Here is a 15241-nt window from a genome sequence, read left to right as displayed (position 1 = left end):
GCCAAAAAGTCACGAACTGCGACGGCTGTGACATAGTGGATTGTCGTGCAATAAAGACCAACTGCCTAGCGCTCGCTACTCGGGCCTTATGCGAACTATTCGTTTCCACAAACGCTCCATTACACCCAGATAATATTCACCACTAACAATTTTACCCTGTGGAACGAATTTTTGAAGTATAATACCTTTGGAATCGAAAAAAACAAATCAATATTTTCTTCTCGCGTAACTTTTGAAAACGCAATTTTTTCGCTTTAGGAGAACCTGGAGACTTCCACGTAACACTTTGGCGTTTTCTTTGGGGGTCCTACTTGAAGCACTAAGTCTCATCACCAGTTACAGTCGATTCCAGGAATGTTCTGTTCCATCTGGATGTTTTAATGAGGTCCTTGCAATGTTCAACGCGAGCAAGTTTTTGGGCGTCAGTTAAGATGTGCGGAACAAATCGAGCACATACTTTCCGTTATTTTAAATGCTTTGTCAAAATTTCGTGATTCATGTCTTTCGTCGTATTTAATTCCTCCGCCATCCATCTCACTGTCGAATTCGCATCGTGAGCGATCATTTCACACACTTGTTCCATCAACTCATCGCAATTTTTGTCTTTCGGTCTGCCTGGCGTTGGGTCGTCTTCCAAGGACTCACGACCATCCCGGAATCGAGTATACCAATCGAACACACGTGTTCGAGATAAGCACTCATCACCATATACTTGTTTCATCATTTCCAATGTCTGTGTAAATGTTTTTCCTCGCTTGAAACAAAATTTAATATTGGCTCTTTGTTCCATCGTGTTTTGGTGACGAGGTGACACCAGATACACTCACTTTTCTTGTTATAACTTGACACACCGTTTGTCGGTTCTCATGATTGTGGTCTCGTTTTGTTGAGCAGATATCCAGCTTTCCGGTGATACGGAGCTAGTGGTTATCTGTAAAGAAAAGGTTCCATTACTTTTCCGACATTCTGTGTATCTAACATATATTACTAAAGTTTTACTCAGTAATAAAGTCAGTGCATTGAATTTACTAAACCACTTAAATATGTACCTAGTGTTCTTTCTGAAGCAGTACACCACAATCAGTGCCTATGAACAATCGTACATCCAACTTTTGCAGTTCTCTTAAAAGCTGTAATGTGTGCTATACGTATAAGCACACGAAGATAGTTGCCATGATAATTTTATTTAGTATACTTACGTAAATGCGCATTGTTTGCAGTCTGAGTAAATACACTAATCAGTATCCTCATGTTTAGGTCAACAACCGATCTTACAAAGCGAATCTTTTTCATACTTAAGAAAAAATTGGATATGGAAGTACGATGATGTGAGAGTAGTGTGCTAATTTCTGGTACGCAAGTTCGTTGTAGATTCGATAAGGAATGCGCCAGGTAAAAATAACATAAATTCGTTACTGAATTCAATACTACAGGGTGTCCAATATACAACGCAACCCGAAGTTTGGGATAGTAGAATTTTGGAACTTGAAGCGATACATAAATAACGGTTATACCAAAGTGAAGTTTTTTTCATGCAACTATTTTTAAAATAAGAAGCAACGATTGAAGTGCACTAGGAACCACACAGTGTTGCCAGATGTAACCGAAGTTGTGATTTTTTTTTTTTTTTTTTTTTGCAAAATACATAAATTGACTCATAACTCATACGTATGGATGTTCTATCCGTAAATTTTAGTTTGTTTAGTTGGAGTAGCTTGGAAACTTTGGAGCAGAAAAAAGAATTTTTCATTTCCACCGATAACTAGTCGGATGATGACTCTGTAAGGAGCAACTAGGGAAGTCGTAGTTTTCATAAATTAACACTCTGAATTGGCAACATTGCTGATGTTTCAGTGCATCAAAAGGTGTGTTAAGGATCTGTCTACATTATGCAATTCTTGAAAATCAATTTCCTTATGGAAATATAGTAAACCAATAAGCATGTTATATAATAGAGTTCCTATACCATTAAGATACAAATAGTTGTAGCAGTTAAGTGTGGCGACCAATTGCTAATTTGTGCAGTAAATGATAGAACCAAAGTAAAGAAATATTTAAAAAGGAATTAAGAGAATGGATTTTTTGGTTCAGAAAATGCTATATTTATAGACGTAGTATAACAGTATAGAGATCCACTACATTTATAATATGTATGCTGACGAAAGCCGCCAATAGAACACGGAGATTCAAAGCACTGGGAGCTATGATTTGAAAGTAAAGAAAGGCTGGCTATATTTGTAACTATAATATGAAGGCCTCTATATTCTCAATCTTTGCCGACTTTTTTTATTTTGAATTGATGTAGTAGTTACGCTAATGTTTCTGGTCTAATAAATGTATAAAATAATGTTGCTGGCATATGTCTTAAAGTATGTGTACTGATAGAATATTACACATGACTTTTAGTGTATTTTAAACTAGGAAATCTTATTAACACTTTGTTTTTACGTACATACAGTATGTACTTTACTTCTTTGTCACTTTGCTTTCGATACTTCACTAAATATATTTGAGTTTACGTTTGGAAACTGCAATATGAAAGCATTTTCTATGTGTTATATTGAAGATTAATTCTACACTATGAAAGCATTAAATTATAGCTTTCGGTCAGAAAGGAAATACCCATTAAGAAGCAAATTTATGTAGGTAGGGCTCAGTATCAATGCACTGCAGTGGTTTGCATCTTTACGAAGGATTTTGATTCTCAAGTTTCGATTTCCTGTCTAGTACGTTAAGGCTAACACTTAAATATGTATCAGTGCCTGGTTCGATATTTTAGTTTTGAAAATAGATTCTGGGCTCTATTTGTCGGAACACCCATCCCCAGATGTGAGGTGGAGAAAGGAAAAGGGATATAACATCTATTTGATTTACTAAACAATTGTACTCGATCTACAAGGCGAGTAAGAGAGCAGCAGAGAGGCCTAGAAAACTGAACTTTTAAAAACATTCTAGACAAACGCAAATATGCTATATTTAAAATTACGAATATAATAATGTAATATATCTCTTTTTAAATTTTAGTATTCTCCATAAGAATTACGAGATAAAATTAACATTTCCCTCTCAAGATTTAAATCACAAATTCACATTCAGACCAGAATGTGAAACTGCAATTGTCTTATTATGAATCCAGCACTCTACCCCTCTGCTAAATGCAACTTCTTTGAGTCATTTCAGAAATCAATGTTCATAGAACGTGTAATGATAGTGTGTCAAATTTCATGTTGACATGTTTACGTATTAGCAAGCTATAAAGAACTGTCCGTTGACGGTTCAGTTTTCCTGTGATTCAACACCGACTATTGGTATCAGTCAAAACCATGCATATCCAAATCTAATTAATAGTTTATGTTATATATACAGCCAGTGGCGTATTTACGATTTTGTTTCGGGAGGGGCTTTGCTAACTTTCGGGGGGGGGGGCTTTGCCTGGAAATGTGAAAATTCTGCAAGATATTTCATTTACTTTATTATACTAAGTAAGATTTCGGGGGGGGGCTTAAGCCCGGAAGCCACCCCCCTAAATACGCCACTGTATACAGCTAAATGTTAGATTCCGTTTAATGGAAGTTCATCTATTTCCTCCAGCATTCACATCATCCGTCTGCTTTAACCAAAAAGGAATAATCATGGGATGTAAAACCAGAAGTTACATATTATTTAATTTCTATGTCTATAGAAATCCCCAATGGTGGCTTTGTATATTTATGGGATAGATAGATATACCTGTAAGTGACTTCAGAGGAGAGACCTAAATCATTAATAAGAAGTAGGCTATTATAGAAACTAGATGAGATGTCCGTTCTTTGCACGGGAATAAAGCTTTATGGGAAATACTTGAAACGTATATTTGGAATATAATATTTATTTGAGTAAAAGTAAAACAAAATAGATGAATTTGACTCAAGTGATAGCCACGTTCAGGAATGCGTTTCATATAATGCAGCTGTTATTTAGAGCGAGATATTTATTTTCCTTATTCCCTTTAATTATATTTTTACCCAATCAAGGTGAATGTATTTTTAAAAAGGAGGACGACCTAAATGCTAATTATGTTCAAAAACCTATTTCAAACGTTTAGACACTTCGGTCATTTTGTGAATGTAAAATGGGATATTAGAATATTTTAGAAATTGCCCCCTAACATTGGCGTCTCTGGCATATAAAATTTGGGGGGGACATCAAAGGAAATGATCTAACTGCTAGTGAGCATCTAAATAAATTAAATTAAAATATTGAATATTTCGTATTTCAAAATATTGGGGGACGCGTCCCCCCGTCCCCCCGCCAGAGACGCCTATGCCCCCTAACACCCTTAAGAAGTAGAGTTTTTGAAAAGTTTAAAAAGGAGTTACCCACTACTTTAAGCAAGGAGTTGATATGACTAGTTTCACTTACCTAACGTAAGAACCTCGTGAGAGATTTATTTTTATGTGTATACATTGGGAGATTTCTAAATCTTAAACGTTCTAGAGAGACGCAAATATGATTAAAATTGCCCATATAATAATATAATTTGTTTCTCTTTTTTTAATTTTAGTATTCTCGAACATCGTACGGTCTTCGTCCAGAATTACGAGATAAAGGAAACATGTGCCCTTCAAGATTTAAGTCAGAAAAAAGCTGTTTCCTGGTCAGAATTTGAACCCACGACTCTTCTCACGTGAATCGAGTACTCTAGCACAAAGCTAAATTTGTTCCTTTAGGATATTTATGAACACCGATTATTGGTGTCGGTTAAAACAATAAATGTCCAGAATTGATACTTTCTTTTATATTACCTTATATGCATATAGAACTAAATGTTTGTTTGTCCTTTATATCCATGGGTTTTCTTGAAGTAGTTCTGTCTCCTCCCACATTCTCATTCCGCCTCTTCTTTCATTGTCGCTCACCTTTAATAAATATTTATCTCTATTTTAAAACGCATAATTGTTTGATGTAATACTAGAAGTTTTATTTCATTCTATTTTCTGTCCATAGAAATCTACACTGTTGTCTTAATATACGTACGGGATTGATATGACATACTTGCAAAGAACTTTAAAGAAGAGATTGTAAGCCATTGATAATTAGAATTTGAATTACATCACTATAGATACTAGCTAAATTGTCCCTTCTCACGGGAAGAAAGATATATATGGGAAATATTTGAAACATATTTGGAAACTGTTTCCCTTACAATATTTTCGGGGGGAGGCACGGTAGCACAGTGGTAGACAAGTGTAGTCTCTGGTTTATGGTGGACAGCATCATGTCTGTGGGTTTTCTCGGGGTACTCCTGTCTCCTTCCACAAATTCTTCCACACAAGTCTTCGTTCACTTGACTTAATCATATGTGTGCCTTAGTGTAAAGGGCAGAACGTGGGACGTTAAACTGAAAGATTTTATTTCATTTTCGTTTCCGTACAATATTTATTTGTATAAAAGTGAAATAAAAAAGCTCAGTTCGGCTCAAATGGTAACTATGTTCAAAAGTTCTTTCCATACAGTGCAGTTGATATGCTGTGCAAGAAAATACTCCTTTCTCTCCTTTAGATATATATATTTTTCAATCAAGATGAGGTGATGAAAAAGAAAAGAATGAAGCCGATAAAAAAGGTAAGTATGCTCGAAAGCTAGTTTTAAACGGTTCAAAGGTCTACACACTTCGATCATTTTATGAAGAGAAAATGGCATATTAAATTATTTTAGAAATTGTCCCCTAATTTCCTTTGAAAGCAGATTTTTTAAAACATTGCAGCACGTGGCCACTTCTTTAACCCACAAAAACCCAAACATTGTTCAAGTAAGAATTTTTGAACAAAACTTTCATGGTTCACTAAATGAGGATCTTAGATAAGAGAAATGTCCAAAAAAAAAATGTTTTTTAATGAATTGGAAACCCAATGTGACACCTGTGACTCAGTGAGGAACAGACGTAGTTTACAACTTTCATTTAGTACATGAACAATTACAAATTTACCAGAGTAATTATTGACCGTTTTAGATACAGGAAAAATAAATTCTTAGGGAGTTAAATACTTACTTATCATAGGAATAAATAAAATATATCCGGAAGCTGAAAGGCGCTCGAGAACTCTATGATCCACATGCAGCTACTGAGAAGAAAAGTTGAATAAAATTGCTAAAACGTGAAGAAAAGGAACGAAATAAAGCTTGCTACAAAGGTTTATGTGTGGCTTATAAAGTACAATGGGTATTTGTGTAAAACGTTTGAAACTAACCCTTTATAAGCTCAACAGGAAATCAATGTGACACCTGTGATACACTGGGGATTTGTGGGTTAAGTAAGGATTGCGTATAATGAATTTCATTTCTTTCTGGCTAGGTAGATAACTTGTTGGACGCCTCTTGTCGATGTTATAGACGTTATATCCGTTTCTCTCTGCCTCATTTGGATGGATGCTCCGACAAATAGAATGCAGAATCTATATTTAAAACTAAAATATCTAACCAATCACTGATACATATTGTAGTGCTTGCCTTAACGTATATTATTGATTCCTGTCAACCTGCTCTTCCTCGATATAAATTACAGGGAGTCCAATATACAATGCAACCCGAAGTTTGGGATAGTAGAACTTTTGAACCTCAAGCGATACACAAGTAATAGTTATGCCAGAGTTGAGTTGAGTTGATTTTGTTTAGCGTCCCTTTCAGCAGCGAGGCTATATGAGACGTGGACCTACTGATTAATGTAGAATCCGAACCACATGAGCTCCCGCCGGGAATCGAACCCGGGTCTCCCACGCCAAAGGCATAGTTATGCCAGAATGAAGCTTTGTTCATGCATATATTTTTAAGGAAGGAAGCAATGATTGAAGTACACTAGGAACCACACAGTGTTGCCAGATGTAACCGAAGGTGTAAATCTTTTTTTTTTTTTTTTTGCAAAACATATAAATTGACTCATAACTCATACGTATGGATGTTCTGTCATTAGTTTTCAGTTTGTTTAGTTGGAGTAGCTTGTAATCTATTGAGCAGAGAAAAAAATTTTTCATTTCCACCGATGACTAATCGGATGGGGCCTCTGTAAGGGGAAACTGGGGAAATCGTAGTTTTCATAAATTAACACTCTGAATTGGCAACATTGCTGATGTTTCAGTGCATCAAAAGGTGTGTTACGGATCTGTCTACCATATGCAATTAACGAAAACAACGAAAACGAAACTTTGAAATTATCATGATAAAACTTTTACTACATGCAATCGGCAAGACTGCTATTCATTGCTACTTAAAAAATGAAATGAAATTAAATCTTTAGGTTTTATGTCCCACAGTTATGTCGGTTAGGCTAAAGGAGACGGTGATGATGAGAAATGCATGAAATGGTGGAATGAAGAAAGTGGGAGGAAACTAGAGAACACCAAGAAAACCCACAAGCACGGTGTTTGTCTACCACAGAGTCCACACGGCGCGAGCTGAGGTCGAACCAGGGACCCTAAGCACCGGAGATGAACGCTTTACAGCAGCCACCGCGTCCCCCGGTTCCTACTTAAAGTAAGAGGTATAAAAGAACATATTCTCGAACCATACAAGACTTGGAAATGAACATTCGGAGTGCCATTGAGAAAATTAACACATTTACTCTTCGTAAAGTTGCTGCCAACATGGTAAAACGTGTGAACCAGTGTTTGAATCAAAACAGGGTACACTTCTAGCATCGCTGTAGAGCTGATAACTCGTTTCGTGATAGTAGCGGTGTTTCAAAGTTTCTTTTTCATTGTTTTCAGGAATTACATAACGTAGACAGATCCTTAACACACCTTTTGATGCACTGAAACATCAGCAATGTTGGCAATTCACAGCGTTAATTTATGATAACTATGATTTTTCCAGTTCCCCCTTACAGGGGCCTCATTCGATTAGTTATCGGTGGAAATGAAAAATTAGCTTTTCTGCTCCATAGATTACAAGCTACTCCAGTTAAACAAACTGAAAATTCACGACAGAACATCCATACGTATGAGTTATGAGTCAATTTACGTGTTTTGCAAAAAAAGATTTACACCTTCGGTTACATCTGGTAACATTGTGTGGTTCCTAGTGTACTTCAATCGTTGCTTCCTACTTTAAAATATATGCATAAACAAAGCTTCATTTTGGTATAATTTTGGTATTATTTGTGTATCGCTTCAGGTTCAAAAGCTCTACTATCCCAAACTCCAGGTTGCATTGTATATTGGACACCCTGTATATTTAGGCCTATTATAAGTGTACATAATAAAGTACATGCATATATCTCTTAACTGGGTTCATGGGAAGAACATTTTCTACACCATAATTTATGAAAAATATGGACAACTTCTCTAATCATTTTATATAATATAAAATTCTCGAAGTTCACCTCTTGCTGATTATACTTCCACCACCACAGCCGTGACATTTATTTTCCCGAAAAATAGTTAGTGCCATTTTATTTGATCATTTATTAATTGCTCAGTTTGTTCCTTTTATAAGTAGCCTTTATATCTTAGATTATTATTAAAGCTGTTACTTTCATGATTGTTTGTAAAAGTTACTTGTTCATTTTATGTCGAAATATCAAAGAATCATTTTCTTTAATAAAGGTAACCCAGAAGTGTTACGTATATTAAAAGTTTTGTTTTAACCCCATATTACAATGATTTCTAGATAAAATTCTAATTGCACTATATTTTAAGAACTAACTAAAAAAAAATTATAAATCTTTGCATCGTTTGCAAGCAATAAGCATTTTCAAGATTTGATTATGGATTGTAATAATAAGCAAAGAAAATAATTTCTTGAGATAGAATCCCTATAGCCCCTAAAATAAAGGTCATGAATATTTTTGTATTTTACTTGACAATTAAAAGTGAACTAAAGAATGAAACTAAAAGTCATGTTGAGTTGCAAGCAATTATTACTTTGTAAGCGTAATCGAAGATTGAAGCCTGGATGAAAGCACAACACCTCAAATGAAAACTTGTTGTTGTGCTAATTCCACTTTTGGATCCTGTTGTGTATTAGCCTTAGTTACGACAAGGGATATGACCTACAAATCCAGATCGCACTGCTACATAAAATTTGCATGAAGTGTGTGTCATGATTTGCCAAATTCATATTGAGACCTATCTTAATAATATATATACAGGCTCTCAAAATATTTTGCATGGTTAGGACTTTCAACCAGACTTGAAATACACAGATATAAAATAATTTATATACATACTGGCGTTTGTGAAAAGTACATCATGAAAGACGTATGAGTAGAATGAAATTTGTACCACAGATTCGCTTTGTGACTATACTGAAATGATTACTATTTTAGAGGTGTACAACACTTCTAACCTTGATAAATCAGTGTACCTTGATGAAACCTTCTGCTGCACTCAAAACATCAATATGTCGTGGAATCGAATCAAACAGACATTTCATTTGTTCCGGAGGAATTCCCTGCGAAGTTACCCGTATATGAGCCTACAAGACACTGGATCTATGTGCTAGAGAAGTGTTACAAATAAGATGTCGACCAGAAATATTCCACATATATTGTATGTACTCTGTGTCAGGCTACTCTGCAGGCCATGAAAGCAGCAGTTTTTCGAATAAGGCTTCCGAACTCTGGAATGCATTTGATGAGGCATTATCTTGCTAAAATATTGCATGAAGAGTTGTCTGAAGGAAGGATATGCCCTCGATCTCTAGAAGTTCTTCGTCACTGGTGAGATTGTCTTCTTGAGTATATACCGAGACTGTGTGTTGTTCACAATGGCGCTCCGCGCCGTTATTATCCCGTTCGAGCGCTATGACTTTCAGCAATACATATTGATAATTGTACCGACAGACAGCACCTAACGCGTCATATGCAGTCATCACTGCTGAACGGTTTGAAACTAGTTTCGTCTCAAGACAGATTCATATGTTACTCATCACGCCAGTGTTCATGTACCTATTGTAGCGTAAGGAGTTTGTTGTTCTTGGTCAGTGGAAGCCTACGGAAAGCTGCATGTGCCGGTAGTCTAATGCTCAGCAGATGGCATCGAACCATAAACGCGAATGTTTACACTCACTTGCGTGCGCTTCGTCATCGTGCTAATTCTGCGAACAATGTTGTGCAGTTTGTCATGACATGCAGAAAAGATATGTCGTCAAATAATGTAGTCACATTGTGTGATTCACTGTTTCATCGTCATTGTGTATGATTCTCTTCCGTCCATTGATTCCGCACATGTCGTGGCTTCATGCCATGTACGCGTGTCAGCTTCGTTGTACTAGAAACCTCCTTTTCGTTGACAGAATATCATCTCCATACGAACGCAGTCTTCCTTTATACTGCACTCTCTAACGTTGTTGAAGCATACTAACGCTTGCGCACATACGTTGTATTCTTCTGCCTACATTCCATTACATGAGTGCTGCGTAAACCGCCCTCTCGTTGTTCTATTCCTTGCACCAAAGACAGGGTTGTTTGAGGCATACTCATCTCTATGAATCTTTTATCGTTTGTATGTCACACCCTGCCGCAATACTTCTGTGAGTTTGGACGCTTTCCAATCATTCTTTCTTGGTGATGTAATTTTCACAAGCAGCAGTATATATATATACATATATATAAATTTCAAATCCGGGATCGCATTCCGCAAATTTTGCTTTTATCCCTTATACTTGTAATAATGATGAGACACTGTGAGAGTAATATATAGCAGAAATTATAGTATATAAGAGAAACTTTTGCCAGAATAAGAAGAAACGTTGCTTAATATTTATCCATGTTGTTTTACTTTTGTAGGTATCGGTATACATTTTGTAATGGCCGGACTTGTCCAGCAGGCAAAACAAGAGGATAAAGTGTACTGCCCTTATTGTAACAAGGAGTTTCGAAAGAAAGACAGTTTGAGGGTTCATATCAGTAATATTCATGGTGAAGGTAGAGGTCCCTTCACATGTTCGGTGTGTGGCAAAGTGGTTAAAAATAGGAACACTCTTAAGGTTCACATGTATAAGTTCCATAAGTGTCGTAGATAGAATAATATACTGGTGATTCGTCACATAATGTTTCTACAAGTAAGAAAATTGAATCCCATATTATAGAGGATGAACTTTACGTAGTGAGGAGATATACTAATTTATTTAATCTGTATACTGATTCAGCCTAATCACATTACGCACTTATTGTGGTGTGTACATACATCTTATGTTGCTTTAATTACGTACCCGATACATGGATTTCGTTTCAAGTTAGTTAGACGAGAAGTCTGATAACTATTTCCGTACTCATTTACTGTTACGGGATTATAATACAGAAGACACATTATTATTTTGACAATAAATTGATGATTGATGTTGCAGTTAGTAAGTAGGGGTACATCATTTCATAATAAAAAAATTGTATTCTGTGTATACCAGATTTGTAATTTTAATATACTTCTAAACCATTGTACTGAGTGCTAAATTAGTGATTTTGAACCTATTTTAACTATGGCCTTACTATAAATATGTTATTGATCTCCGAGAATTAAGTCAAGATTTCAAGTACACCGAATATTTATTTAAAACTGCTGAGTATTGATTAAGAATTAGGCAGAGATAAATAAATGTACACATGTGTTATATTTTTCATTGGAGTAGATGCATACAACTTTGAAATGATTATAACCTTAACAAGCGATAACTGAATATTAGTCTTGAACTGTAAATTGTTAATAAGAAAGCTGGTGCTGAATATCATTTACTCGCTATATTTTGACGAATAGTATAAACTTTTGTTTTTCGTTGTTACTCCTTGCTTGTCATATGCTTTTTTTTTTTTTTTTTTTTTGTATTTCTGTATAAGATAAATAATGAGTGTTTTTCTTATATCATGTGTCATTCGAATACTTGCATGTTTCTTTAAATTTCGTGAAAAACTATTTGTGTAAATGTGCCCAGAATAGGAAGTTGGAGAGGTCCACAGAAATATAAACCTATAGTATAAAATTCAAAATAGTATAAAAATGTTTAGAGTAATGGTTTATGCTCTCTCTGCTTTGAGCATAAGAGAGTTATTCAATTCGATTGCATTGTATTGTTATCAAGTAACAGAATGAGTCTGCCATTACTTATTAAAAATGTAAAGAGGTGTTTGCATAAGAATAACTTGTAGAACAAAATGAGTATGAGACATATCGCATGTCAAACCTCACATGCCATATCGTATCAAGTAGAACTTGTTAACCACTCGCGAATTTTAATATCGAAATATTAAGTTTAAAATTTAAAGAAATTTCATATTTTTTTCCTAAAGTGTAGTAAAGCTTGTTGACTTGGCACTCTTTTTGTAACCTGCGTTTTCCCTTAAGATATTCATTACTTATTGCTCTGTGAGTTGACCATCTGTCTATCTTGAAACTTGGCCGCATTGAAGCAACGTTATTCCTACGTATGTTCTTAAGAAAGCATACAATTGTTATTTTGCGTGATTATATTTACGCAAGTCTTGTTAGCACTTGTCAAAACACTTATGTATAGGGATTGACATAACATGCGTTCTTAATTTTCTTACGTTGAAAATAGTCGACGTAGTTCGGAAAAGCGATTCAGATGAAAGTTTCAAAAAGCAAAAGTCTTTTTCCTTCTTCCAAGATCACATATTTCTGTTCAGACAATTGTCTATAGAAGGAAGAACTTACCTTTAGTTGTTACTCATGAATCATTGCTTCAAAGAGTTCTTGTATATACCTTGCCTGAATTAATGTTTTCTGTTACAGAAAGCGGAATATTATATATTAATGGAATGTATAATTACACTTATCTTTTCCCTGAGGACAGAAATAATTTAGATTGCAAACTCCAAAGCAAAAGTTCCCAAGCTCAAATTGTAGTTCTCATTTGGAAGCATGGAATTGAAATAGTAAATATTTAGGCAGAAAACAGCTTAATTATGCTACTTGAAAAAAAATTAAAGGAAATGAACTTTCAGTATAAAGGTACATATTTTAATCCATAGAGTTGTCCCGATTGCGAAATTAAACAAGGACAAATAAAATGACATTTAATACCATGTGACTGATTCTCGCCATAAGCGACAGATATTGTTGTCCCTTGACCAAATGGATTTGTGTATTAATTGTTAGTGAGAGGGAAGAAAGATGAGTTACGGCTACTAGCTCTGAAACTGTAGATGCTCATTACGTAAGTTGAAGAATATAAAGTAGTACTAATCTTGAACATGGTACCATCTCGATGTCTGTCTGAGATGAGAACATAATTGTGACTACATAGTTAGCGTACGCACCTTTGGCGAGAAGATGAGTTGGATTCGCTTTGGAAGCTCATGTCCTTCGGATTCCATGTTAAGCTTTAGATCCACGTCTCGTATTGCTTCAGTACTGAACGGGACGCTAAACTCCAAATCGATCAACGAACCAGAAGCGTCTTCTGTCCATTCACATACTCGAATGTGCACACCCACATTAACTTAATGATTTTCTTTTTGTTTTGCTTACTGAATGTCGAATAAATTTTAAAACACTTTTTATAACATGTACTTTTCTGTCAAATGAATCAGAGCACGTTTCCACATGCAGCGATACTGTTAATTTACCTTCGTGTTGTGACTGTCACATTTTTAGACTTGGAAACAAGCATTTAAAACCCTTACAAGAGAACATCTTATATTGATAGTAGCATTGCCCAATCAAACAATGTGCAATCGATAGAGGAGTGAAGAAAAGTGAGAAATCCAAAGTTTTACGGGCCGACATCACAAATACACAGGAGATACAGAGGAAAGAAGAATCTAGAATCATGTGAAGATAGCAATGCAAAAGGTACACTAACACAGAAAGAACTTCAAAATGATTAAAGTAATCAAAATGATATTTACACAACAGTATAGTAAGCAAACATTGTACCCACAGACATGCTCAATAACATCATATGTAATGCAGTGTCGCCAACTGACCACAAAATGAAGTTTTGTTAAATGGTACGGAACACAAATTATAGCATGTAGAAAATCTAATTATGATTAGGACCATGCCTGTGAAGTCATGATGTACCGTGTTATCAACATTTGAAGATAGGCCTATATGAATTTCGGATGTACAGATGGTGATCAGAAAAATGGAAACACCTGTAGTTGGCAATACGTCAGATGTATGGATTGGCAGTGGTGTCGTGGCGCCCGCAGCGCCGGACCGCTGGTGGTGGTGTGTTAGGTCGGTCTCCATACTACGTCAGGCGCAGTGGAACAGCAGTGTCCAGTGGCTGCAGCAGACGGAGGTAGTGTAAAATGGGAGACCTCTCAGATTTTCAAAGAGGGCAAATTGTTGGTGCGCGGTTATGTGGAGTGAGTGTGACGGCAGTGGCTACTGTGTTAGGTGTGTCGCGTGGGACAGTGTCGAAGGTGATGACGGCTTACACAACACACGGGAAAACCACATCGGGGAAGCGGAACAGTGGGCGGAAGAAAATCATGAGTGACAGGTCACTTCGGGTATTAAAGCGCATTGTCACGCAGAACCGTCGTGCCACTGCGGAACAAGTGACGGAGGAACTCAATCAGCACCTCCCCCACCCTGTTTCGACAATCACATTGCGCTGCGAATTGCTTGAGATGAACTTACGGGGTCGTGTTGCACGGGCCAAACCGCTCATCAGGGACCATAACACTTTCGCACGCCGCAAATGGTGCCGCGACCATGCAACTTGGACCGTTGAGGACTGGAAACGTGTGATATGGTGGGATGAGTCATTCTTCACCCTATTCCCAACCACTGGCCGTGTTTATGTGTGGAGAACGCCCAAAGAAGCTTATGATCTGCAGTGTCTCCGCCCAACTGTGAAACATGGAGGCGGCTCAGTGATGCTGTGGGCCGCCATATAATGGTTTTTATTGGGTCCTGTGGTCACACTTAGCGGACGAATCACTGCCAACAATTATGTCGCAATTTTAGGAGATCACTTGCATCCTATGATCCGGATGTTGTTCCCGGACAATGACGCCATCTTCCAGAATGATAATGCACCCATTCATACAACTGGCGTAGTTGCAGCGTGGTTTGAGAAACATTGGGATGAAGTTCAACACCTCCCCTGGCCCGCCCAATCCCCAGATCTCAACATAATTGAACATCTGTGGTCCGTCTTGGAAACACGACTTCGGCGACGATTTCCCCCTCCATCCTCTCTCACAGAACTGGCCGATGCCCTCACGAGGAATGATGTAAAATTCCACTTGCTACCATTCACGACCTCTATGCCTCCATCCCACGTCGCATCAAGGCTG

At 36.6% G+C, this 15241-nt stretch overlaps 1 protein-coding gene across 9 annotated transcripts in view; it reads left to right on the top strand.

Moving 5' to 3' along the window:
• The window catches only part of LOC145673735 (uncharacterized), a 453474-nt gene that overhangs the window by 299880 nt on the left and 138353 nt on the right, over positions 1-15241 (top strand). The window contains exon 6 of one of the 9 annotated variants that reach the window (XM_081743464.1): positions 10763-12217. The exons of 5 other annotated variants lie outside the window; for them this stretch is intronic. In XM_081743464.1, coding sequence (XP_081599590.1) covers positions 10763-10998 — 236 coding nt within the window. In that variant the 3' untranslated portion in view covers positions 10999-12217. Of the gene's footprint in view, positions 1-10762; positions 12218-15241 lie in introns of those variants that run through there. 3 more of the 9 variants (XM_081743457.1, XM_081743469.1, XM_081743461.1) reach the window with 3 other exon arrangements.

This window comes from Thermobia domestica, chromosome 17 (assembly GCF_964235325.1).
Source record: "Thermobia domestica chromosome 17, izTheDome1.hap1.1, whole genome shotgun sequence".
Lineage (NCBI taxonomy): Eukaryota > Metazoa > Arthropoda > Insecta > Zygentoma > Lepismatidae > Thermobia > Thermobia domestica.
This window is presented reverse-complemented; position numbering and strand designations above follow the sequence as displayed.